The following is a 25,038-nucleotide window of genomic DNA, read 5'->3' on the forward strand; positions in this document are numbered from 1 at the left end:
CGCTAATATGTTTTATGTAGATGTTCCATATTATATTCTAGAAAAATAGTTATTTTTGTTTCCAAGGCCCGAATTATGGAATCAAGCATTTCAAACAATGCAGCACAATCTGATTGTTCTCATCCTTGCCATACATACCTACCTAGTCGTCGAGGAGGAACAGATAAGATATAAGATAAGATACGGCCATGCCCGTGCCCAGCTCGTGGTCCTTGACCTGGAGAGTAAACCAAGCATGATTGGCTAAACAGTGAAGCTAATGCCGGTAAAAAGTTAACACGGCGTTAGCGTCTGAGGAATTGGCGGCTGCACCCCCCAGCATAGTCGTTCTTGTAATTTTCAACGCGACAGACCTTCACGTCAAGTTCGAGTTTCAAGCTTGCCCAACAAGACCATACGCCTATCGTCCATCGCAAACCACCACAAATCCTCCACATTACCTCACCGATATCACGCCCCAAACCCACAGACTGGTGCGAAAGAATTTGAAGATTGGAATTTTTGTTTCGTTCGTTGTTAATGACACGATATCGATCGCAATAAGCAACTCCCTAACTCAAATCTTCCTGCCCTCAACCTTGAAGGGCCGGCATTATACCAACACCTCTGCGGATGGAGTTTCGCCAATAATGCAGCCATGTCGGGCACCACTATAGATGATGTCGTTAAGCGACTCAGCGCAACAGATATCGGTACGAATACACTTGAAATCTACCCCACCGGAACTGCTGTCGCATGTCTGCAATATTGTGACTATGACCACTGACGAGGTCCAAATCTAGATGTTAGACTTAAGCTTGAAGCTGCAACTACGTTGCGCGATAGCTTAGATCACTATACCAGTGGTCAAATATACCCGCCCTTCCTAAAGAGATTAATGCCCATCTTCTTTACCATCTTACGCGGACCATGCATCTTTCAGAGCAACTCACCAGACCAGGTCAGTTTGGAAGTCCAAAGGATCAACCTGCTGCTAACGTGTAGCAGAAACTTCGGATGGCTATCCTCGAGGTCATTCACCGATTACCTACCCAGCCCGCTCCTCCCGAACCCTTCGAACCCCATGCCGAAGAGACAGTCGACTTGTTGATGCAACTTGTACGAACAGACAACGAAGAGAACGCGACAATATGTGTGAAGATAATATCGGACATTATGCGCCACCAGCACAAGGTGTTACAGGGCAAAGTGCAGCTCTTCCTCACTCTCATTCAAGAGCTTTTCGAGCAAATGGAGAAGGTCGTTCGAGAGCAGCTTGACAATGCACCCCATAATGCGCCATCGCAACCAGGAGCGCCCTCAACCCCTGGCAACTCGCAGACAAACTTCCAGTCCCCAAGGCCAGGCTCACCAGTCGCCTCCGTCAACGATCTTGGCACCGATACACAGCAACAGAACCGCCCCCTGCTCAAGGGCATGCACTCCTTCAAGGTTCTCTCCGAATGTCCCATTATTGTGGTGTCCATATTCCAGGTCTACCGAAACACGGTGCAGCAGAACGTCCGGAAGTTCGTCCCTCTCATTCAGAATGTGCTGTGTCTCCAAGCTTCAGCACAACAGCAAGCACACGCTGATGCTGCTGCCAAAGGAACAATTCATACGGGAGTGAGCCCTGCTATCAAGAACCGGGTGGCATTTGCCGATTTCATTACTGCTCAAGTTAAAACGATGAGCTTCTTGGCATATCTTCTTCGGCAATACGCCTCGCATCTGAATGACTTCTTGCCTCGACTCCCCGATATCGTCTTGCGTCTCCTGAAAGACTGCCCTAGAGAGAAATCCGGCACACGCAAGGAATTGATTGTTGCGATTCGCCATATCATCAATTATAATTTTCGCAAGATATTTATTCCCAAGATTGACGAGCTCCTGGATGAGCGAACGCTCACTGGTGATGGATTGACAGTGCACGAGACGATGCGACCTTTAGCATACAGCATGCTTGCTGATCTCATCCACCATGTTCGAGACTCTTTGAAGCCGGAACAGATCAGGAAGACTGTTGAGGTCTACACTAGGAATCTGCAGGATAATTTCCCCGGTACAAGTTTTCAGACAATGAGCGCGAAGCTCCTGTTGAATATGGCAGAATGCATAGCGAAATTACCCAATAAGGTGGATGCACGACATTATCTGATCATGATTCTGAACGCGATTGCCGACAAGTTTGCGGCCATGAACCGGCAATACCCCAATGCTGTCAAGCTCTCTGCCCTGTACCGTGAACAGATGAAGGCTGGCACCCCTGAGACATACTTAGCCGACAAGGACAGTCCCCCCGACTGGGATGAAACCGACATCTTTTCTGCAGTACCAATCAAGACATCAAACCCACGAGATCGAGGTGCTGACCCTGTCGTCGATAACAAATTCCTATTTCGAAATTTAATGACAGGCCTAAAGAACACCTTCTATCAGTTGAGGACATGTAACGTTGGGTCACCCATTGACGCTCAAAATGCTCCCACGCACTGGCAGGATGTTTCTTATGGTTTCACAGCCGAAGAGGTCAAGGTCATCATCAAGCTCTTCCGAGAGGGTGCGTATGTCTTCAGGTACTATGAGATTGAGAAGCCAGCAGCGGAGTCCCAGTATATGTCGCCAGTAGAATATATGGCCAACTTCTATATGGTTTCATGTAGCAAGGAGGAGAAGGACCTTCTTGAGACCTTTGCTACCGTTTTCCATGCCATTGATCCGGCTACTTTTCACGAGGTGTTCCAGCAGGAGATTCCGCGCCTTTATGACATGATATTTGAACATACAGCGTTGCTACATATACCCCAATTCTTTCTCGCTAGCGAAGCGACTTCTCCTAGCTTCTGCGGTATGCTTCTACAATTCCTCATGGAGCGAATCGACCAGGTCGGCTCTGCAGATGTCAAGAAATCATCCATTCTGTTGAGGCTCTTCAAGTTGGCTTTCATGGCCGTTACCCTATTCGCCAACCAGAATGAGCAGGTGTTATTACCACACGTTGTCAACATTGTCACGAAATCCATCGAGCTATCAACAAAAGCAGAAGAGCCAATGAACTATTTTCTCCTTCTTCGCTCGCTGTTTCGCAGCATCGGTGGTGGTAAATTCGAGCAGCTTTACAAGCAAATCCTCCCTTTGCTTGAAATGCTTCTGGATGTGCTGAACAATCTTCTCATGGCTGCACGAAAGCCAGCAGAGCGCGACCTCTACGTGGAGCTCTGTCTCACAGTCCCGGCTCGACTTAGTCATTTGCTGCCGCACCTCAGCTTCCTGATGCGCCCACTTGTTGTTGCTCTGCGCGCAGGCACGGATCTTGTCGGACAAGGGCTACGAACATTGGAGCTGTGTGTTGATAACCTAACAGCCGACTATCTTGATCCCATTATGGCACCTGTCATTGATGAGCTGATGACTGCTCTCTTTGACCATCTCAAACCCCACCCTTACAGCCACTTTCACGCTCATACCACGATGCGAATTCTTGGTAAACTGGGTGGGAGGAACAGGAAGTTTATGACTAGTGCTGTGCCGCTTACTTATAGGGAGTATGCTGATGATCCCTCGAGCTTTGATCTGAGACTTCTGGGCTCTAAAAAGGACAGAGCCTTCCCTGCTGACATGGGAATCGACTTTGCTATCCAGAAGTTAATGGAGTTTCCTAAGGCAACTAAGAATAACCACAACAAACAATATGATGCTTACTATAAAAAGCAAGCATTGCACTTGATCAAGGCACAACTCAAACTTCGAATCGGTTATGATCAGCTGCCAGATGACCTCCCGCGTCTTTTGCGACTTCAAGCTGAAGATTTGGTTGCGAGAAGGTATGAGATCAACACCGCCAATTTTGAGATCTCAGACCGTGAGCGATCAATTCCGAAGAAGGAGAGCGAAGATTTGGTCGTCAAACGGCTTCTCAAAGCCATCATGTTTGCCCATTCTTTCCCGGAATTCAAGGATGAAGCCAGCTCCTTCTTACTGAACGTTTGCAAGCACTTCGCGATCATTGAGATTGGTAGAGCTTTGGTGGATTTGAAGCGCACATTTAGCCCCTTCGACCCTAATGCTGGCGAGGGCCCCTTGCACATCGATACACGCAATCTCTCGGACGCCATTGTCGAGTCGCTGGCTTCTGATCACCCTGATGTGCGCGAGGCGGGTAAGAGTGCCATTCGTGAGATGTATGATGCTACAGCCATTATCTTTGGTTCAGAAAGTGATGTTGGCAAGCTTCCTTTCTTCAGTCATCTAAGCAGCACTTTCTGCCACAGCTGCTATGAAGAAGAGTGGTTCACCAAGACTGGTGGTAGTCTAGGTATCAATTACCTGCTTACTGAACTTGACCTGGGCGACACGTGGATTACATCCAAGCAAACCGAGTTTATCCGTGCGCTTACTTATGTGGTCAAAGACATGCCCCAGGATCTTCCCGAAAAGACGCGCTGCCTGGCTCAAACTAGCTTGGAGGTCCTCTTGAAGCGCATCACTAAAGACATAACTAAGGAGGATACACTGCCCATCACGCAACAACCAGGGCAGACGCAAAACCCTCAGCTCAAGCAACCTCGACTTTCCCAGATTTGTCAACAATTTGGTAACGATCTGTACCATATGAACAAGCATGTTCGAGAGACCGCAAAACACTCGCTGGAACTCATTGCAACAGCGGCAAAGTGTGAGGTCTGGGAACTGTTAGAACCCTGCAAGGACAAGATTCTGCAACCCATCTTTGCCAAGCCTTTACGTGCGTTGCCCTTCAGTATTCAGATCGGCTACATCAATGCCATGACGTACCATATGAGCTTGAAGAACGACTGGGTCCCATTTGATGAGAACCTAAACCGTCTTCTGATGGAGTCGTTGGCGCTTGCGGATGCTAGTGACGAATCCCTTGCGAACAAGCCTGCGGAGTTCCGTACTCATGAGCACATTGTCAACCTTCGAGTTTCGTGCATTAAGCTCCTTACAACTGCAATGACGTTTGAGGAATTTTCCAACCAGCCGACTAAGACCAAGATCCTCAGTGTCTTTTTCAAATGCCTGTATTCAGAGTCAAAACCCACCATCAATGCAGCGAACGATGCCCTAAAGTCTGTCTTAGCAGTTGATAGACGCCTGCCTAAGGAGCTCCTACAGGGAGGTTTGCGACCAGTGCTACAGAGCCTCTCGGATCCTAAACGCTTAAGCACCGCAGGACTCGACAATTTGTCTAGGTTGCTGAAGCTCCTTACCTCTTATTTCAAGGTCGAGATCGGTGCTCGCTTACTAGAACAGATCGACTCAATAGTCGAGCCTAGTGCCTTGCAACAGATATCCTTTACTTTCTTCGACCAACACCCGCAGATGAAGATCATCACTGCCATATTGACCATTTTCCATCTGCTTCCTGCTCCCGCTGAAGCCTTTAAGGAACGACTGATCGACTGCTTTCTTGGTTTAGAGGAAAAATTGCGCAGAACTCAACTGAGTCCTTTCCGCTTGCCTATTTACAGATACATGAATCGATATCCAAAGGAGATTTGGGCTTTCCTTTTCGGCAAAGTCGAAGACCTCAAATATGGCCGGCTGTTGGCCCAGGTCCTTGCACATGCCGACAGTAATGCTTTGCGAGAAGTCGCAATTGAGAATCTCGATGGTCTCATTACCCGTTGCAATGAGCTTATCAGCCAAAACAGCGAGGCCAAGTTCATTGCCATGGTGAATGCGATCCACATTTTTGAGTCTCTCAGCCATTTCCCCAGCGCAGAGAAGTGGATGGACAAAAAGGAGCATCTCGACTGGCTTAAGAGTATTGGCAAGGAGCTGGAAACACATCTTCGACAACACACCCTTCCCGCACATCTCCGATTACCTGCTTACCAAGCAGCTGAAGAGTTGATGACCATCCTCGTCAAGTCTCTTGAAAGGGCACCCAAGGACTTGGATCCTCTTTTCAACTTGATCGAGTGCGTGACATCTGATGAGCTACGGGTCACCCAGGAGCTGTTCTCCTTCATTTACCAGAGGATAATCTGCAGTGATGCAGTTGACTTCTGGAAAACCATTGTCCTCCGCTGCCTGGATACTTATGCTGGGAAGTCTGCTTCAAACAAGATGAAGCATTTCCTCCTCCATTATATCGTTAACCCAATCGTTGCGATGGACGTCATGCGAAACTGGAAACAGCTCGACCAGAACAGGACCCCTCGACTTATGGATAGAGCTGTCATTGATGCAGTTAGCAGCAAGATCTGGAAGGTTCAACCGGAGTCGACAACGGACGACCAAGCTCAGCCTGGCATCGATCACACTCGCTATGAGGTTTTGCAGCTTTCGGCAATGTTGGTCAAATACTATCATACACCTCTTCAGGATGCCCGGAAAGATATCATCAAGTTCGGATGGACTTTCATTCGTCTTGAGGATGTCATCAACAAGCATGCTGCTTACGTAGTCATTGGATACTTCATCGCTCATTATGAGACGCCTCCAAAGATTGTCACTCAGGTGTACCTCTCTCTCCTGAAAGCCAACCAGAACGAGGGACGCGCCTTGGTTACTCAAGCACTCGAACTCATTGCTCCTATGCTACCGAAACGATGTGGAACTGGCCAGAACGAGCGCGTTGCGGCTTGGGCCATTGCCCCCCGGCGTGTTCTCGTCGATGAAGGACAAAATGCCCAGCAGATGACGAGTATCTACCATTTCCTTGTTAGACATCCTGATCTATTCTATGAAGCTCGTGATAGATACATCACTTTGATGATCAGTTCTCTACGGAAGCTCGCCACTCCCCAAAATGCGTCGCACGAGTCCAAGAGGCTCTGCCTCAACATGATGTGGCTGATCTGGACATGGGAAGAACGGCGAGTTGAAGGAAAATCGGCATCTTTTGGGGCGAGGTCCCTTTCCCAGTCTCCAAACACGAAGAAGAGAAAATTGGAGTCTGAGCAGGCAAATGCATCTTCCCAGCCAGTTGGCCGTGCGGAGTATCAGATCCCCCCTCTTTTCCGCATGAAGATGATTAAGTATCTTGTTGAGTTCATTGCTCAGTTGAATGAACGCTACGAACTTCCTTCCGCGAAGCCCCGGGATCATGTCTCATCGTCAATCCCCCCAGTCCCTCTTGCGTTGACTGATCTCTGCAAGAAGGCTATGAAACTCCTCTACAACTTGGTGCAGCCACAATACTGGGGCGACCTCGACCTCGACCTTTTTCCTAATGTAACTCAGGTTATCTTGGCGAGCGAACGAACACAAACTATTCTTACGGCTGATCCTACAGATAAGGAGAAGTTTGATGACAAATTTCTAACCAACATCATCAACACCCTTCAAGTGGTCCGTATCGTGCTCAACTCCAAGTCAGACGAGTGGATCCAGAAGAGCATGCCGGCTATCCAGAAAGTCCTGGAGAAGTGCCTCAAATCAGAAAACCCCGAGATCCAAGATTGCCTTCATCTTTCCGACAAGAAGTTTGACGACAATCGTGAACTCCGGTCGATTGTCAAACGCATCCTGGACTCCGTACCAGACGACACACCTATGGAGGACGCCGATGCCGATGGTGAAGTGGAGACACAAACATCTGAGATTGTTGCTTACCTGTCACAAGTCGCTACAGAAGCAATGAACAGCAGCAACTTTACTTCAGGTGTCAATATTCTGTGGTCTCTCGGCCAGCGAAAGCCCAACGTAATTGATCAGCATATCAATTCTCTGATGAAGGCCCTCCAATCCAAACATGCGAGAGAACATGTCCAGCACTACAATGCAATTGCAAGTCAGGCAGCTGGTGTTAACAGGAACCAGGACCCCAACACACCAAGCGGAGAAATGTCGGCCTACGATCTTGAGATTCAAACCAAGATTATGATCAAAGAAATCCAGGTGGTAGCGCTGCGGATGGAAGTGCTGGGCGACAATCGACGACCCTTCCTCAGCGTCCTAGCAACTTTGGTTGAAAAGTCCATGTCAATTGAGCTTTGTGAGGAAATACTGAACATGGTTGAGGGGTGGGTATTCCGATCAGAAGGAACATGGCCAACACTTAAGGAGAAGACGGCTGTTCTTCATAAGATGCTCTCCTTTGAGCACCGACAAGACCTAACTATGCTATCCAAGTTCCTGGACCTCGTTATTCGCATCTATGAGGACCCCAAGATCACCCGCACAGAATTGACTGTTCGCATGGAGCATGCATTCCTTATCGGCACTCGTGCAGCGGATGTTGAAATGCGTAATCGCTTCATGGCTATCTTTGACAAGAGCTTATCCAAGTCGGCCAGTGCACGTCTGTCCTACGTCCTTACCTCTCAGAACTGGGACACACTCTCAGATTCATACTGGCTCGCGCAGGCTACACAGCTGTTACTCGGAGCAGTCGAGACGAACGCCAATATCCAACTATACCAAACCGACTTCAGAACCTTGCCGATTTCTCGCCTGCTCACAATCTTCACGAAGGAGATGGAGGCTCGGGAGCCTACTGTCATTATCGATGACAAGTTCGAATCATTCATGGCTACTCATCGTCGCTTCATGTCGGAACTGGGAGACATCAAGGTGAAGGACGTCATCGAACCATTGGTGCAGCTTCAGCATGTCGATTCCCAACTCGCTCACAACCTTTGGGTAACCCTCTTCCCAATCTACTGGTCATCTGTAGCCAAGGACGACCGAATTGATCTAGAACGCGGCATTGTTGCTTTGCTCACAAAAGATTATCATAGTCGGCAAATTGACAAGCGCCCTAACGTCATTCAGTCAATCCTTGACGGTGCTGCAAAGACTTGGCCTGAGTGTAAGATTCCACCACATGTCCTCAAATTTGAGGCCAAGACCTACGATGCTTGGTATACTGCCTTGGTTCAACTTGAGAACTCTGCCATTAAACCACAAGTCGATTCCGCTACGGTACGAGAAAGCAACCTCGATGCTCTTGTCGAGCTTTACGCTTCACTCCAGGAAGACGATCTGTTCTATGGTACCTGGCGGCGTCGGTGCCAATTTGTTGAAACTAATGCTGCGCTGTCGTACGAACAGAACGGCATGTGGGACAAGGCCCAAAAGCTGTATGAGAATGCCCAGATCAAGGCCAGAACTGGTGTGATACCCTTCTCCCAAGCCGAGTACATGCTTTGGGAGGATCATTGGGTTCTTTGTGCACAGAAGCTGCAACAGTGGGAGATTCTTCAGGATTTCGCTAAGCATGAAAATTTCCAAGATCTCCTTCTCGAGTGCGCTTGGCGGAGCACAGAGATGTGGCAGGATGAGCAACACCGCGAGGCTTTGGATAATATCATCAAGGGCGTTATGGACGCTCCTACACCCCGCAGAGCCTTCTTCCAATCTTTCATGTCACTTCTCAAATTTCACAATCAGAAAGAGGCTAGCACGGACTTCGCTCGCGTGTGCGATGAGGCAATTCAGCTCTCAATCCGTAAATGGCACCAGTTGCCCGAGCGCCTGACCAATGCCCACGTTCCACTTCTTCAGAACTTCCAACAGTTGGTTGAGCTTCACGACGCCAGTGTCATTTGCCAAAGTCTTGCGAATACCAACCAGACAAACCTGGATGTCAAATCTGGCGAACTCAAGTTACTGCTGGGTGCTTGGCGCGATCGACTCCCGAATGTGTGGGATGATATCACTGCTTGGCAAGATCTCGTCACCTGGAGACAGCATATATTCAGCCTCATCAACCAGACGTATTTGCAATTGCTTCCTCAACAAGGACAGCAAAACGCCGGTGGCGCTAGCTCGTTTGCTTATCGCGGTTACCACGAGACTGCCTGGATTATCAATAGGTTCGCCCATGTCGCTCGCAAGCATAACCTTCCTGATGTTTGCATTAATCAATTGAGCCGCATTTACACGCTGCCTAATATTGAGATCCAGGAAGCCTTCTTGAAGCTTCGTGAACAGGCCAAATGCCACTATGAAAATCCTGACGAGCTCTCGAGTGGTTTGGATGTTATCAACAATACAAACCTCAACTACTTTAGCCCGTCTCAGAAAGCCGAATTCTACACCCTCAAGGGAATGTTTTTGGAGAAGCTCAAGCAAAAGGATGAGGCCGATTCGGCGTATGGCACGGCGTTATACTTTGACATCGGTGCCGCCAAAGCTTGGGCGGAATGGGGCTACTTTAACGACCGCAAGTTCAAGGAAGACCCTACTGACCTCAATGCGGCAAGACAAGCACTTACTTCGTACTTGCAAGCTGCGGGAAGCTACAAGAATGCCAAGTCTCGCAAACTCCTTGCGCGAATCCTGTGGCTCCTCAGCTTGGATGACGCCAAGGGCACGATCGCGTTGGGCTTTGATGACTTCAAGGGTGAAACACCCGTGTGGTATTGGATTACTTTCATCCAACAACTTATCACGGGACTCGGGCACAAGGAAGCTCCTCGTGTTTTCCAACTGCTGCTGAAGATTGCAAAGTCATATCCCCAAGCTTTGTACTTCCAGCTTCGAACCAACCGAGAGGATCTTCTTGTTATAAAGAAGAATCAAGAAGCCCGAGACAGAACAGCACGACAACGCGCACAATCTGTGGCATCCAATGGAAAGGCGAGCGCATCACCATCCATGACAAAGCAGGACCCCCCCAGGCCTGGTACAGCATCATCACGACCAGGCACTGCAAATGCGGCTGATGGTACCCCAGTCAAGGCGGAGGGAGAAGCGAACGGCAGCAACACCACAGGTACTCCCGCGCCTACCAACGGGCAAACACCTGATCCTTCGAAGGCTGCACAAAAGGCCACCCCTCAACCTGGACAGCCAGGGCAGCCTCAGAAGAAGCCTCCGTGGGATTACACCGAAGAAGTCATGTCAGTCCTCAAGACTGCTTTCCCTCTGCTGGCCCTTTCAATGGAGACTATGGTAGACCAGATCCAGAAGAACTTCAAGTGCCCCCCTGACGAAGACGCATACCGACTAATTGTTGCTCTTCTTAACGATGCTCTGGCCTACGTTAGTAGAACACCGCCATCTTTCGCCAAGAATGTGAAGCTCCCAGCGGCGACCGAAACGAACATCACTCGGTTTGCTGAAACAATCCTGCCTAGTCACATCAAGAAGTCATTCGAAGCGGATTTCGTTACTGTCAAGCCCACAATGTACGAGTACATCTACAAGCTGCGCCGCTGGCGGAACAAGTTTGAGGAAAAGCTGGATCACCGAATACCTCGCGCTTTTCTTGAAAACTTTTCTCCTCACCTAAGTGAATTTAGGTATGGCAAATTCGATGAGGTGGAGGTTCCAGGTCAATACCTGCAGCACAAGGACAAAAATCAAGACTTCATCCGCATCGATCGTTTTCTTCCAAACATCGATCTTGTCCGATCTATCAGCGCTTCTTACCGCCGTATTAAAATGCGTGGTCACGATGGAAGCATTCACAAATGGGCTATTCAGCACCCTGCAGCGCGACACTGCCGACGAGAGGAGCGCATTTTGCAGCTCTTCCGGTCGCTTAACCAAACACTGGGTCGCAAAAAGGAGAGTCGGCGTCGTGATTTGCAGTTCACGATACCAATCATGGTTCCCTTTGCACCTCATATCAGACTTGTGCAGGAAGATACATCCTACACTACACTACAGGGAGTATATGAGGATCATTGCCGAAACATGGGCATGTCAAAGGATGACCCTGTGCTATTCACTATGGAGAAGCTTCGCGGAGCCCTCGAAAGCAAGAGCTCTGTAAGTTGTCAAAGATACGAACATGGCTTCGCTGTTACTAACAATGAACAGAACAAGCCTGAGCAGGCAGCGACAGCTCGGTTGGAGGTATTCAACGCGATTCAGGAGAAGTGGGTGCCATCAACAGTGGCGATAGAGTATTTCCAGAAGGTGTTCCCACAGTTTGCAGAGTTCTGGCTATTCCGCCGCCAGTTCTCGTACCAGCTTGCGGCGTTGACATTCATCACGTACATCATGTACATGCACAACCGATACCCACAGAAGATCAACATATCAAGGGCGACGGGTAAGGTTTGGGGGTCTGAAATGATGTCCTATATGAGCGCCAACAAACCCTTCTTCCACAACCCTGAACCGGTGCCATTCCGACTCACGCCTAACCTTCAAACTTTGATGGGACCACTTGCAACTGAAGGTATCTTTGCATGCTCGCTGATGGCCATTGCGCGATGCCTGACGGAGCCTGAATATGAACTGGAGCACGCCTTGACGCTTCTTGTGCGTGATGAGATGCTGTTCTGGTTTACTGGCAGCCACAGGAACGGAGTAATTACAGAGGGTCAACTTCGAGATTCTGTGCAGGTCAACAGTGAATCGATTGTCAAGCGGGCACTCAGCCTGGCGCACAGCCCTGTTGGCAACCTGCCTGCGAACCAGACAGTGATTGATGCCATCGCAAAGGCAGTCAATCCTATGAACCTGGCACAGTGCGATGCGCTGTGGATGCCATACCTGTAAAGAGCAGGTGGATATTTATACTTGGAGAAAAATGAGAATAGATGGATGCGCAGATGGCTGGCATGGTCTTGGGACTTTAAGCATGGCGTTGGCGGGTTTTGAGAGAGCGCGCGTATCTTGTATGATGGTATAGGGAGGGCAGATATGACCCCAAAATGGTAAAGATGTAATATTCTGGCATTCAGGAGCAGTTTCTATCTTGCTATCAACTTTTAGCAGCGGAGAGTTTGTAAATTCTACTGTACTTTAATTATGTAACTGTTCACTGGCATGATGGTGAATTGAATCTCAACACCAGCCAACCAAAGCTGGTGATAGACTTACAGAGTTCCCCACAAGCCTCGGCTCGGAACAGGACCTTATTAGCTTACATTGTCATGCAGGTAGGTATAGACGAGATCGACAAAGTTTCACAACCTATCGCAGTCCAAGTTAGGCCGTAGCTGAAAGTATGAATATGTATGTCGGGGACGGAACCCCGCACGATAGAGCACGGCGAGGCGTTGCCGCGTCGGACAAGTTACCTCGGGACATTTATCCTAGACTATTTAATGTTGGTCTTTTGTAGTCACCGTAGTTCAATCCTTGGTCTTGATCTATAATTTGAGCTGATTCTGAGAAGAAACGTTTACAAGACTGAGACACATACTATAATGGATCTAACAAAGACACCTCGAAAGGTCTGGGAACACCCCAGTCCCAAGAGCACGGCGATGTGGGCATTTATGCAAGAGGCAAATAAATTACATGGACTAAGTCTCAAGGTATGATGTAGATTGACATGTCAAAGAAACATGGCAAAAGTAACTAACACGCTTTAGACGTTCAACGACTTATATGAATGGTCCGTCTCTAAACGCAGCGACTTCTACGCTCAACTCTGGGCCTCTCAAAACTGGATCCACGAGGGTTCCTACTCATACGTCGTAGACGAATCTATCCCAATCACAAAGCTTCCCACTTGGTTCCCTGGTATTCGCATCAACTACGCCGAGAATATCCTCTGGACAGGTGCTGTAGGCGGTGCACCAGGCGAGCGCTCAACGCTGCACAAAGAAGATGATACTATCGCCATCACAGAAGTCAGAGAGGGCAATTCCTCTGTGAAGAATTTTACTTGGAGAGAGTTGAGGAGAAGAGTGGGGAAGCTGGCGGGTGCATTGAAGCAGAGAGGTGTCAAGAAGGGAGATAGGGTTGTTCTGGTCGGTGCTCATGCTGTTGAGACACTTGTTGTGTTTCTAGCTACGACTTGGCTTGGGGGGCTATTCAGCAGTAGCTCTACTGATATGGGCGTTGGAGGGCTGTTGCAGAGGACTGTTCAGATTGACCCCAAGGTGAGCTCTTTGATATCACCAAGCTCATAACCATGCTGACCCAAATAGTTTGTCTTCTTTGACGATGGAGCTCTCTATAATGGCAAAGTCATCGATCTTCGCGATAAGATCAAGGGAGTTGTTGAAGGAATGGAAGAATGCCCTTCTTTCCAAGGAGCAATCATTGTTCAGCGTTTCGACTCTCCTCACGATACTTCTCAAATCCCCAAGACACAGCGTCTCGAGTCTTTCCTATCCTCCGCACCCTCAACTCCACCATCCATCGAACGAGTTGGGTTTCAAGACCCAATGGTAGTGTACTATTCCTCTGGAACAACAGGAACGCCAAAAGCCATCGTTCACGGCGTCGGTCCGATCCTCGTTTCAGTGGCTAAAGAGGCTATTCTTCATCGTGAAATCACTCCAAAGGATGTTGCACTTCAGTATACTACTACAGGCTGGATCATGTATCTTGCTAGCGTTACTCGACTTGCTTTTGGTGGACGGACTGTGTTTTATGATGGTTCGCCTTTTGTACCAGATCGTTCTGTTCTGTTACGAATCGTGGAGGAGCAGCGTGTTACCAATTTAGGAATTAGTCCAAGATGGTTGGGTGAACTTATGAAAGAAGGAATAGTTCCTCAGAAAGAGGCAGATCTGAGTAGTCTGACGGCTGTTCAGAGTACGGGAATGGTGTTGAAGGAGCAGGTCTTTGACTGGTTCTATGATGGAGCTTTTCCAACGAATATCAAGTTGGCTAACTTTTCAGGCGGTACAGATATTGTGAGTCTCCTATTCAGTCTCTTCTTGCTATTGCTGACGTTACCAAGGCTGCCTGCTTTGTCATGGAGAATCCCCTATCTCCCATCTACGCTGGTGGATGCCCAGGACGGGTTATTGGAACACCAATGGCAATTTATCCATCTTCTGCGGACCTCGACAAACCGATCTCACCGGTTCCCGATGGTGAACCAGGAGACTTAGTCGGCACTGCAGCGTTCCCCAATGTCCCTCTCTATCTCTGGAACGATACAACACCCGCTCCGGGAAAGAAGTACACTTCAGCATACTTTGATCGATTCCCTAATGTGTGGTCACAAGGCGACTTTGCAGCAGTTCACCCACAGACAGGCCATATTCATATTCTAGGCCGCTCAGATGGAGTTTTGAACCCAAGTGGGATCCGATTCGGAAGTGCGGACATCTACGCAGTGCTCGAGGGAAGCTTTGCAAAGGAGGTTGCTGAGAGTCTATGCGTAGGCCAGCGCCGACCCCAGGACCATGATGAGAGCGTTGTTTTGTTCCTGTTGATGAAACCAGGAGTCAAATTCAACGCTGAACTCGCTAGTAAAATCCGAGAAAGGATTGCCAATGAGTTGACGAAGAGGCATGTGCCCAAGTATATCTTTGAGGTGCCCGATATTCCAGTAAGCACTACCGTCAAAACTGATGATATATGGTAGACTAACAATGTTCAGACAACTGTGAACGGCAAGAAGGTCGAACTTCCAGTCAAGCAGATCATCTCGGGCAGTAATATCAAACCAAGCGGGACGTTGTTGAACCCACAGAGCCTGGACTTTTTCTATCAATTCCAGAAGATTGAAGAGATTGATCAAGTCAAAGCGAAATTGTAGAGATAGATACTAGATAAACATGGGGTATACAAAAGACAACACAAGTTACAGATCCTCCTCCTTCTTGGGAAACTTGCCCCCATTCACACCAAATCTCCAAGCCATCCACGCCAAAGCTCCCCCCATACTTCCCAACCCCAGTCCTCCAACTGCACCTCTCCAACCCTTCAGAGCATTGGCCCCTATCAAAGCCCCAGCTCCAGCGCCTATAGCAGTCCAGTCATCAGTCTCAAGCTGACCTTGGTTCTCGAGTAATCTCCAACTTCGATCCTGCCACTCGACCTCTTCTCTTCCGCGCATACGGTTGATTGTCATGAAAGCTCCTACACCAACCGCTGCAACTGCGCCTGTCGATGCAGAGCGGATGAGGCGTGGGAAGAATGTTAACGGGGTGGTTTTTGGGCGGAGGAAGGGGACCAAGTGGCGTGTTGTTGTTATGCCCGTTGCGATGATTGAGCTTAGTGTTATCGCTCGCACGATAACGTGTGTTGTGAGTATTGTTCGTGCAAGAGGTTGATCCTCTGCATAAGGAGTATGAGGAAAGAATCGTGACATTTTATTGTTGTTTTTACTTAAAATAGTAATTCAGTATAAAGAGTGAAGAGTATAAGCTGACGTCCAATGCCTTGTTCTTATATACAATCTGCGCCGCGTCATATCATCAAGCCACTTCCACTTTCAGACGCCAAAAGCACTCGCTCTTCGTTCAGCTCCGTCACCATGATTGCTTCAGGGATTCGATTGGATAAGCACCCCATTATTGGTTCCCCGATGCGACGGCCCGGATGGATTAACGTGCCGGTCTCTCCACCAGAGCTTATTTTGCGGATAGTATGCGAGATCCGAGTGCGAGATACTTAATTCAGTGCTAATTGATTAGTGATATCACCTATACTTAGGTAGGATATCAAACATGACCGCTTCTCAAACGGACGAGACAGAGTATTATGCTCATACACTCACTAACTCAAAACAATGTCATGTTCCCCAATGCATATCATACCACCAACGCCTAGACCTATCCCAATCATATGATAATCTCCCCATCCCAATGCTATGCTTGCTTTGCCTTCTGAGTCTACTCTCTGGTACCCTTATTCATCATCGCTCATCTCCATCATACTACCCTCCTTCTCAGGCGAGCCGTCCTCGTCCTCCAAAACCGTCATTCGTCTCGTTCGTCTCAATCTCCCCTTACCCTTCTCCGGTCTCCCTGGTGTTTTTCGACTCCCGTTGACCTTGACGGCTGCATCATGCTTCCGTTGTCCCAACGTGCGCTCAAAGTCCAGGAGATCCTCAGCTTCAGACTCTGCCGCGCCATCAATCAATGCCGTCTCTTCTAGCGCTTTGTTCAATAACTCTGTTGCGATGCTGTCCTGAGGATTTATCGCCAGCGCTTCATGGAGAACGACCACTGCCTCGTCAGGCTTACTCTGTTCCATGAGAATCAGCCCCTTCGCGCTGAAGATGGCCGCATCCTTGCCTCCCTGTCTTAGCACCTCGTCAAACTCGGCGAGCGCTCGATTAAAGTGTCTCAGCCTTCTGAAAGCGTGTCCAAGATTTGTTCTCGTAGCCAACCAAGCCGAAGGGTCGCTATCCATATCATCAGCGATCTTAAGCGCTGCTGTAAAGTACTGTGCTGCCTCCTTGGGTTTGTCTTGGTGGTATTTCACGATGCCCATTTCATTCAAGAGTAAAGGGTCTGTTTTGCAAAGGCCATAGGCTGTTTTCAAAAACTCCTCCGCAAGCGTCATGTTGTTGAGAGCGTGATTTTGCATGCCCAAAAACACTTGCGGCAAATGTGTTCCCATGAACAATCTCGCTGCCGTTGAGTAGGCCGAAATTGCTTGGTCGTGTTCGCCCTCGGCCGCAAAAGTGTGTGCAAATCCAATCCATGCCGGTCCAAAATGTGCGTCCATCATACTCGCTTTGCTGAAATATCGTCGTGCCTCAGGGATTTTGCCAATCGAAAAGTAGTAAATACCAACTGCGAGCCATGAACATGGTTCTTCAGGGTGACTATCAGCCAGGTCGTGGGCAATCAAGAAAAGGAGGTTCTTCTCTTTCAGCTCAAACAAACAGGCCAGATGGACCGGGTACACGCTGAAGTTGTACTTGTCTTCCTGTAGGATCCCATTTGTGATATTCAGAGCGTCCCGGTACCGACATTGCGTATAGAGAAGATCTGCACGAGCAAGCTGTAGGTCTGGATTTGATGCAAGGTGGTAATGTGTCGAGAGAGAATCGTATGCTGTCTCAAAGGCTGCAGGGTTGCGGTATTTGGACAGTCGCGTCGTGTAAAGCATCTTAGTAAAGTCGGCAGCCTGCTGAGAAGACGAGACATCTCCAGAGACATGAATAGAATCAAAGTCCAAGCTCTCAAGGAACTGCCACTCTTCGTCAGGCGACAATAACGAATTGCTCATCAGTTGCTGGAACGCCTCAAAGCACTGGACATCGATTCGCACAGCGTCTTTGTAACACTCCTTTGCGCGATCAAAAGCATTCTGTTTAGCGTAGCAGATGCCACGCAGAAAACACATAGCAGCTTCATATCTCCTATTGGCAGCCTCCTCCTCAGCAGCTGGATCGCGACGTCGTCCGTGGCGTGGCTGAGTCTTGCGCTTGTTACTCGCGCCATTGGTTATAAGATGCGTTGGGTTACGATCGCCGAGAATAGAAAGAGCTTCGTCGAAGCGGGACTGTTTTATAAGGCAGTGACCGGCGAGATAGCGACATGATGGGTTTCTGGCGATGAGGTCTTGGCTGGAGAGAAATGCTTGGGCGCGCGTGTAGTTTCCTGTCGCGAAGTGGACTTGGGCGAGCCAGAAGGCATCTTGATCGTCATCTATCGAGATATGATGTTAGACAATGGAGAAGAGATTTGTTTATATCAGTATATCACGAACTGGTCAGTGCAAGTAGCTTGTCGCCGATAAATATGGCCGACTCATATTGCGCCTTGTTGAGGGCATCTTGCCTCCATTCCCTCAAGAAATTCTCCATTCCTGATTTATTCGCAGTTCATTGAGTGCTGGGGCCCAGCCGTCAGATATTCGGTTTATCTGTGGCTCCGCGTGTTGCGATATAGGGTTGGTCTGGAGATGGTTTGTTTGAATAACGTCAATCAACATCCCACCAAAAGTCAACAATGACCTGGATCTAATCTCACCGCAAGCCCGCCCGGCCGTTGTTTGCGCCTCCACCAGAGCCCACCTTACCTAGGTAGCGTGTGAAGGGCGTTCTGAGAAGCGACAGCGGGCGTGGCTCCAGCAACAGCGGGGTAGCTTATACTGTAGCGTGCCTCTGTCAGAGGCGATAAAAAAAGTTGGCGGGGTCGAATTTGTAGCGTATCAGAAGCCATCAATTTGGCACTCGCCGATACAGGAGCCTGTCATGCAGTCAAGTTTTAAAAGTCTACAACTTCCCGAGAAAGGTTCAATTGGACGACTATACCAGTCTACTCGCAGAAATGGCTTCTTCTCAACCTACCCGATGGGCTGCTCTCGCCCGTGATACAAACGAGACCAAGATTCAGCTTGCTCTTAACCTTGACGGCGGCGATTTCCCTCCGGACACTGACTCCCGTCTTCTCAATGATGGAGATAGCCATGCTTCTCAGGCTAGCAAGTCGCAGAAGATCGCTGTCAACACAGGAATTGGTTTCCTCGACCATATGCTTCATGCCCTAGCTAAGCATGCTGGATGGAGTCTTGCTCTGAACTGCAAGGGTGATCTTCACAGTTGGTTGCCCTAGAACCGCCACCGAGGGATGTTAAATGACTGACTTGATATTTCTAGTTGATGACCACCACACCGCAGAAGATGTCTGCATCGCCCTTGGTTATGCCTTCGCTCAAGCTCTCGGCACTCCCGCTGGTCTCGCCCGTTTCGGCTACGCCTACGCTCCCCTTGACGAGGCCCTTTCTCGCGCAGTCATCGATCTTTCCAACCGCCCCTACAGTGTTATTGACCTCGGTCTGAAGCGAGAGTGGCTTGGCCAGCTCAGCACCGAGATGGTCCCTCATTGTCTCCAGAGCTTTGCCCAGGGTGCTCGTGTTACGCTGCACGTCCACTGTCTCCACGGTGACAACGACCACCATCGAGCCGAGAGTGCTTTCAAGGCTCTTGCTGTTGCTATCAAGGCTGCTACCACAAGGATACCTGGTAAAGAGGGTGAGGTGCCTAGCACCAAGGGTACTCTGAGTGCGTAAGGGAATAGTCGATTTGGAGTTCCGGATAAATACTTGGATTTGGTTAGAACTAGACCTACGATTGATAGGGATGCAAGAATCACATTTTGAGATATAAGTGAATATATAACCTATGTCACGTAGCAGGTTTCCGGAAATATTTACAAGGCATTGCATAGCATGTCTCCTTTAGGCCCAGAATACCGCATTCATTGCGCATTCATACAAGATATCGTGAAGATCGTATCAAAATTCACAGGCCGGGTCATGTAGACATGCAATACAGGCTATATTGTTGGTAAAATCGTCAACTCCTTCGGGGCAACCCTCAAGTTCTGTAGTCACCATTAATAGTGACATAGTCATGGCTGAAGTCGCAGGTATAGTGTACAGCAGACTTGTCGCCTGTACCTAACCTGACAACGATCTCAAGGTCTTCCATAGCGAGGATCTCCGATGCTCGCTTCTCGTCGACCTGCTCGGGCTCGCCGTCCACGAGCAGCTTCAGCTCAGCTGAGCCATCGGTAGGGACGAAGGAGACATTGGTGCGCTCGGGAGTGATCTCAGGAACGTCATTCACAGGTTGGCCAGGAGGCGAAATGAGAGCATATCCGGTGGCGCAAAGGACACGGCCCCAGTTGGCATCCTTTCCGTACAGAGCAGTCTTAACGAGAGGGGATTTAGCGATCGACCGACCAATTTCACGGGCTGCCTCCTCAGAAGCACTGTCGACAACACGGATAGTAACAAACTTGGTAGCACCCTCACCATCTCGGACGACATACTTGGCCAAGTCAATAGAGAACTCGGTGAGGAGCTCCTGGAAGGCTTTGTAGTCTGGAGACTGCTCAGAAGTGACCTCCTTTCCGCCAGCGGCACCGTTAGCAAGAAGAGCAACAGTATCATTGGTGGAAGTGTCACCATCAATGGTGATGGAGTTGAACGATCGGTCCACCGCATGTCGAAGAACATTAGGCATGACCGCAGGGGAGATAGGGGCATCGGTAGCCAGGATGGTAAGGAGAGTCGCCATGTTGGGGGCAATCATGCCTGCACCCTTTGTCATACCAGCAATGCGATACTCAACACCAGGAGAAGAAGGAAGCTCAAAGGATCGAGACATGAGCTTAGGGAAAGTATCTGTCGTACAGATAGCCTTTGCACAATCAAGCCAGTTCTCGTGAGAACTGCCAGCCTTGCTAACAGCTGTAGGGATCTTGTCGAGAATCTTCTGAATTGGCAGCCTGGATTAATTGTTAGCCATTGGAACATCAAATTCAGCCAATCGAAGAAACTAACCTCTGGCCAATGACTCCAGTGCTCATCACAATAGTAGAGTCCTCATCGCCGACCCTCTGATCTGTCGTGCGGGCCATACTGGTAGCATCATCAAGACCTCCGGTGCCGGTGACAGCATTCGCATTACCAGAATTGACAACTACACTTCGCAGGCCCGCGTTCTTCTTCTGCTGCAAAAGCTTCCTGCTATAGGTTACAGGAGCAGCCTGGAACTTGTTTTTTGTGAAGACACCAGCGGCGGCGCAGGGACGATCAGAAGTGACGAGGGCGATGTCGGGCTTGCTGGTGTTGCCAGGTTTGACGCCAGCCAAAACACCTGAAGCGATAAAGCCTTTGGGATATTTTCCCGAAGTAGGAATGTATTGAATCTTTGAAGGAGGAACAGGGTTCGAGCCAAGGGTGGCTGACGCCGAAGAGTAGGCACGAGCAAATTTCTTCATCATCTTGGCGACTGAGGATTGTATTGTTGATGCTATGGATACCTACAGGAGGTAAATGGTTGATGGAATTTTCGCCGGGGGTTTTGATATAGAACTGTAAGGTACCTAGTGCGGTATCGCAGCGACCAGTAGCTGGAAGGAATCAAAAGACTCCATTGACTCATTTATGACCAGTTCTTTTATTATTTCATTTCTCCTAAAAATCTATATATTGAAGGAATGGCATAGTAAGATATTTCAAGGATCGAAAGCTCATATGAATATATCCCCTATCTTGACTATTGAAATGATAATCCGGCTGAGGTGAGCTTACTTGGTAGTAGTGAGTTATATAAGTGAGTATTTGGTATGGATGCCATGGAGAAAATCAGCCACCGCTAGAGTACATACTCTCAAAAACCTAAATGCAGGAATTCCTAATTATGGATCAGGAGAGCCTGTGAAGGCAAGGGAACTTGTAGGTTGTCGAAAGATCCGTTAATCAGCATCCAGTGCCAAGTGAGTCCATAGTGCTCTTATACAAACCGCTGGAAGCAAGAAAGCATCAGACTAGAGAAGAGGATGCGAAACTAACTTAAATTATTTCCTTCATGGTTCAGGGCCTAAGTTTTATGGCTCCCTTATCTCGTAGATAGGACAGCCAGTAAGAAGCTTTGTTCATAACAGGAATCCTTTCTTGATCGCAGGTCTTCCTGGAGCATTAAACCTTGCCCTGTGTCTTTTTGATATCCAAAATCATCGCCACGAGCGAATGCTAAGCTGAAGAAAGTTCAGGTAACTCGAGGAAATAAAGCCGAATGTTCAACGGAACAAACTATAAAAGCTGCAACTGCCAGTCTCATGCCTAGAAGGTTCACACAGCTGAACAACAACAGCCAAAGTCAAGTTATGGTTGAAAAAAAAAAAAAAAAAGGAAAGTTATGCTAAAGTAATTATCGGATATGCTTTGAGAAATAATACCAAACTCTACTCCGTACTCCGTAGGCACAGCCAATTGACGGTGTCGCGTGCCAGCCTATGCCCGCTGGGCTGGAAATTAAGCTACTTGCTGCCTCTGTGCCTGCCACTGCCTGCCTGCCAATAGTGGAACCTTCCGCTGGTGCCTGGAAATTGGAGCTCCACCTTCCTGTAATTCACGCTCGGATTGGCCTTGATGCCTTAGGTGATATGTCAAACTGGTCCGTGCATGGGTGATCTTTCTCAGCTATAAAACCCCGACCTCCTCCGGCCCTTTCAGTCTTCTTTTTTCCTTTCCTCTCCATCCAAGTGCATGGGCGTTTTCCTTCTCCGTGAAGCGATAAGCTGAGAGAGGAATTTTGCTAGTTGAAAACTATACACTGACCGCTCCTTGTTGGGTTCGCCTGGCAAGGGAATTTTTGGAACTTTCATTTTCTTTCATTGCGACCGGTTCTTGATGGACTGCCGTGAAGAAGGAAGCCCATGCGTGCGTGACTTTATGATTGCCTCCCAAGTAGCTTCTCCTGAAGCTCAACTTTACGTCGCGTCAATTGTGAAGCTGATCTGCCCAAGGTAAATGTGACGATGCCTTGATGCCAAAGAAACCTCGTAGCCAAACTGACAGCACTTGTGGGACTGCGGTAAATGTGGTGTTGCCCCGTTTGATGCTTGACATTTCCCTTCGGCGCATCGTGATGTCAAAATGCGACGCGATGCGTGACTTGTTGCGCATGCGACCTGGAATAGACCTGGTGTTTGCGAAAGAAACGACATGGAACCGACGAATACATAGGGATATCAAATAATAGCTTCATTGTCTAGGTATCATAAAAGTACCTAGCGAGTGACATTCCACGTCGCAATGTAGAGGCTCTGCTGGACTTCCTTCCCACTGCCACACCCATGTCTCTTGAGGTTTGGCTAGCGCGGGGCATTCGATCACTGATTGGATTTGCCCATCCAAATGCCGGTCCAAATCATTATTTTCGAATGACTCAAAGCCTCCATTTGAGTGTGCCTCGCTGCAAATAGTACCTTTACTGTGCTATTTTCTACAAAAATAACGAGTATTTTCCAGCGAATCACACACAAGTATCGCATAGAGAATCCCATACCGACTCTTTTACGCAAGTTCTAGCGCAACGCACACTCTGGTCTTGATCTCTGAAAGTCTGGGAGTGCCCCGCCTTCGGATAACCACATTCTCGATATCATCACAAACGATCGCTCGAACCGGTTCCAATGTCCACAGAAGCCGAGGGTTCGGCCCCTGCGCCGCAGACCACAGAGAATAACGATGTGAAGACGGAAAAGAAGGAGCAGGCCCAGCCTCAGAAGCCCAAAGAACAGCAACAAGCAGCGCCCGCTGGCGAGAAGAAGTTATCCGGCGCTGAATTGAAGAAGAAGGCCAAGGAGGAAAAGGCTGCCAGAAGAGCGCAAGCCAAGGCTACCCAGGCTTCACAGGGCCCATCGCAAGGCGGTCAACAGGCGTCCGGTGATGGGAAGGGAGGCAAAGCAAAGCCTAAGCAGGACGGGCAACATCAGCACCAGCAACATGGCAGTGCAAAACTCCCTATTCGACCAGCGGCAGCGACGGCTGTAGTTAAGGACGACAAGCCTTCGATACCAGACTGCTTTAGCCACCTCTCCATGGCTAGGCGGATAGAAATGACAAATGCCGACAAGGACGTCCATCCTGCGGTCTTGGTTCTCGGTGAGCACATGAGCGCGTTCGTTATCAGTGATAGTATCACACGACTCGAGGCGACGCTGTATGCTTTCCAAAAAGTAAGAGATTCTGCCCCTATGATTACTATTAGTCTAACAGCCCCAGGTTATCGACTCTTACACAACTCCTCCTGGCTTCACTTTCTCCCGCCATTTCACACCTCACGTTCTCAACCCCCAGATCGAGTACCTCACAGCATGCCGCCCCATGTGCTTCTCAATGGGCAACGCCATCCGGTGGCTGAAGCTCCAGATCAGCAAAGTGGATGTCGATCTTCACGACAACGACGTGAAGAAACTCCTCAAGGAGTCCATTGACAACTACATTCGTGAGCGCATCACTCTCGCAGACTACGTGATTGTTGAGACTGCTGCCAACATGATTTGCGATGGCGATGTTGTACTCACATACGCTCATCATCACCTCGTCGAGCGCACTCTTCTCCAGGCTCGCAAGAAAAAAATTGACTTCCGCGTGATTCTTGTCGATGATCCTTATGAGCGCGTCGGCATCGATCACGCCAAAAGGCTCTCCGCCGCTGGCATCCAAGTCACCTATGCTTCCGATTTTGGTGCTCTGCAAACACATCTCTATGAGGCAACTAAGGTTTTCCTCGCAGCCGAAGCCATCTTTAGCAACGGTGCTATGTACGCTCGCGCTGGCTCATGCGATATCGCCACGGCAGCTTCTGATATGAACGTCCGCGTTGTGGCACTCTGCGAGACGGTCAATTTCACAGAGCGTGTATCCATCGACTCTCTCACATACAACGAAATCGACCCCGAGCGATCCACCGATGTCGGCTTCCGCTTGCTCTTTGACACTACCCGCGATACGTATATTTCGGTGGTTGTGACGGAGCTAGGCAATTCCTCTGCCACGTCTGTGCCTGCGATTCTTAGAAAATTAGAGGAGTTGTAATCAGGCTTGGATTGGGTCAAAGGAGTGTGGAAAAGTTTATCAGGGGTGTTAGATGACGCGGCGTCTTGAATTGCCATTCTTGATAACTCGGTCTTGGGTTGGTGCTGGGATTAGAGGCAGCTCTATGAGGCAATGACAATA

At 49.0% G+C, this 25,038-nt stretch overlaps 6 protein-coding genes across 6 annotated transcripts; 4 read left to right on the forward strand and 2 right to left on the reverse strand.

Moving 5' to 3' along the window:
• Positions 1–637: 637 nt before the first annotated feature.
• Positions 638–12,408, forward strand: J7337_006758 (uncharacterized protein; the record flags this gene model as incomplete). The annotated part of the gene is made up of 4 exons (XM_044824417.1): positions 638–737; positions 783–940; positions 988–11,670; positions 11,722–12,408. The coding sequence occupies 4 exons, from the start codon at positions 638–640 to the stop codon at positions 12,406–12,408; spliced, it is 11,628 nt and encodes a 3,875-aa protein (XP_044680074.1).
• Positions 12,409–13,061: 653 nt separating this feature from the next.
• J7337_006759 (uncharacterized protein) lies at positions 13,062–15,358 on the forward strand (the record flags this gene model as incomplete). Its single annotated transcript, XM_044824418.1, is given in 5 exon segments — positions 13,062–13,172; positions 13,230–13,742; positions 13,791–14,504; positions 14,522–15,148; positions 15,200–15,358. 5 exon segments carry the CDS (start codon positions 13,062–13,064, stop codon positions 15,356–15,358), a joined length of 2,124 nt encoding a protein of 707 aa, XP_044680075.1.
• Positions 15,359–16,452: 1,094 nt separating this feature from the next.
• Positions 16,453–18,364, reverse strand: J7337_006760 (uncharacterized protein; the record flags this gene model as incomplete). The annotated part of the gene is made up of 2 exons (XM_044824419.1): positions 16,453–18,206; positions 18,268–18,364. 2 exons carry the CDS (start codon positions 18,362–18,364, stop codon positions 16,453–16,455), a joined length of 1,851 nt encoding a protein of 616 aa, XP_044680076.1.
• Positions 18,365–18,830: 466 nt separating this feature from the next.
• Positions 18,831–19,572, forward strand: J7337_006761 (uncharacterized protein; the record flags this gene model as incomplete). Its single annotated transcript, XM_044824420.1, has 2 exons — positions 18,831–19,101; positions 19,160–19,572. 2 exons carry the CDS (start codon positions 18,831–18,833, stop codon positions 19,570–19,572), a joined length of 684 nt encoding a protein of 227 aa, XP_044680077.1.
• A 307-nt stretch (positions 19,573–19,879) lies between these two features.
• On the reverse strand, positions 19,880–21,293 carry J7337_006762 (uncharacterized protein; the record flags this gene model as incomplete). Its single annotated transcript, XM_044824421.1, has 2 exons — positions 19,880–20,795; positions 20,851–21,293. The coding sequence occupies 2 exons, from the start codon at positions 21,291–21,293 to the stop codon at positions 19,880–19,882; spliced, it is 1,359 nt and encodes a 452-aa protein (XP_044680078.1).
• A 2,196-nt stretch (positions 21,294–23,489) lies between these two features.
• J7337_006763 (uncharacterized protein) lies at positions 23,490–24,897 on the forward strand (the record flags this gene model as incomplete). Its single annotated transcript, XM_044824422.1, has 2 exons — positions 23,490–24,035; positions 24,082–24,897. 2 exons carry the CDS (start codon positions 23,490–23,492, stop codon positions 24,895–24,897), a joined length of 1,362 nt encoding a protein of 453 aa, XP_044680079.1.
• Positions 24,898–25,038: the final 141 nt, after the last annotated feature.

Source organism: Fusarium musae, chromosome 5 (assembly GCF_019915245.1).
Source record: "Fusarium musae strain F31 chromosome 5, whole genome shotgun sequence".
NCBI classification, from domain to species: domain Eukaryota; kingdom Fungi; phylum Ascomycota; class Sordariomycetes; order Hypocreales; family Nectriaceae; genus Fusarium; species Fusarium musae.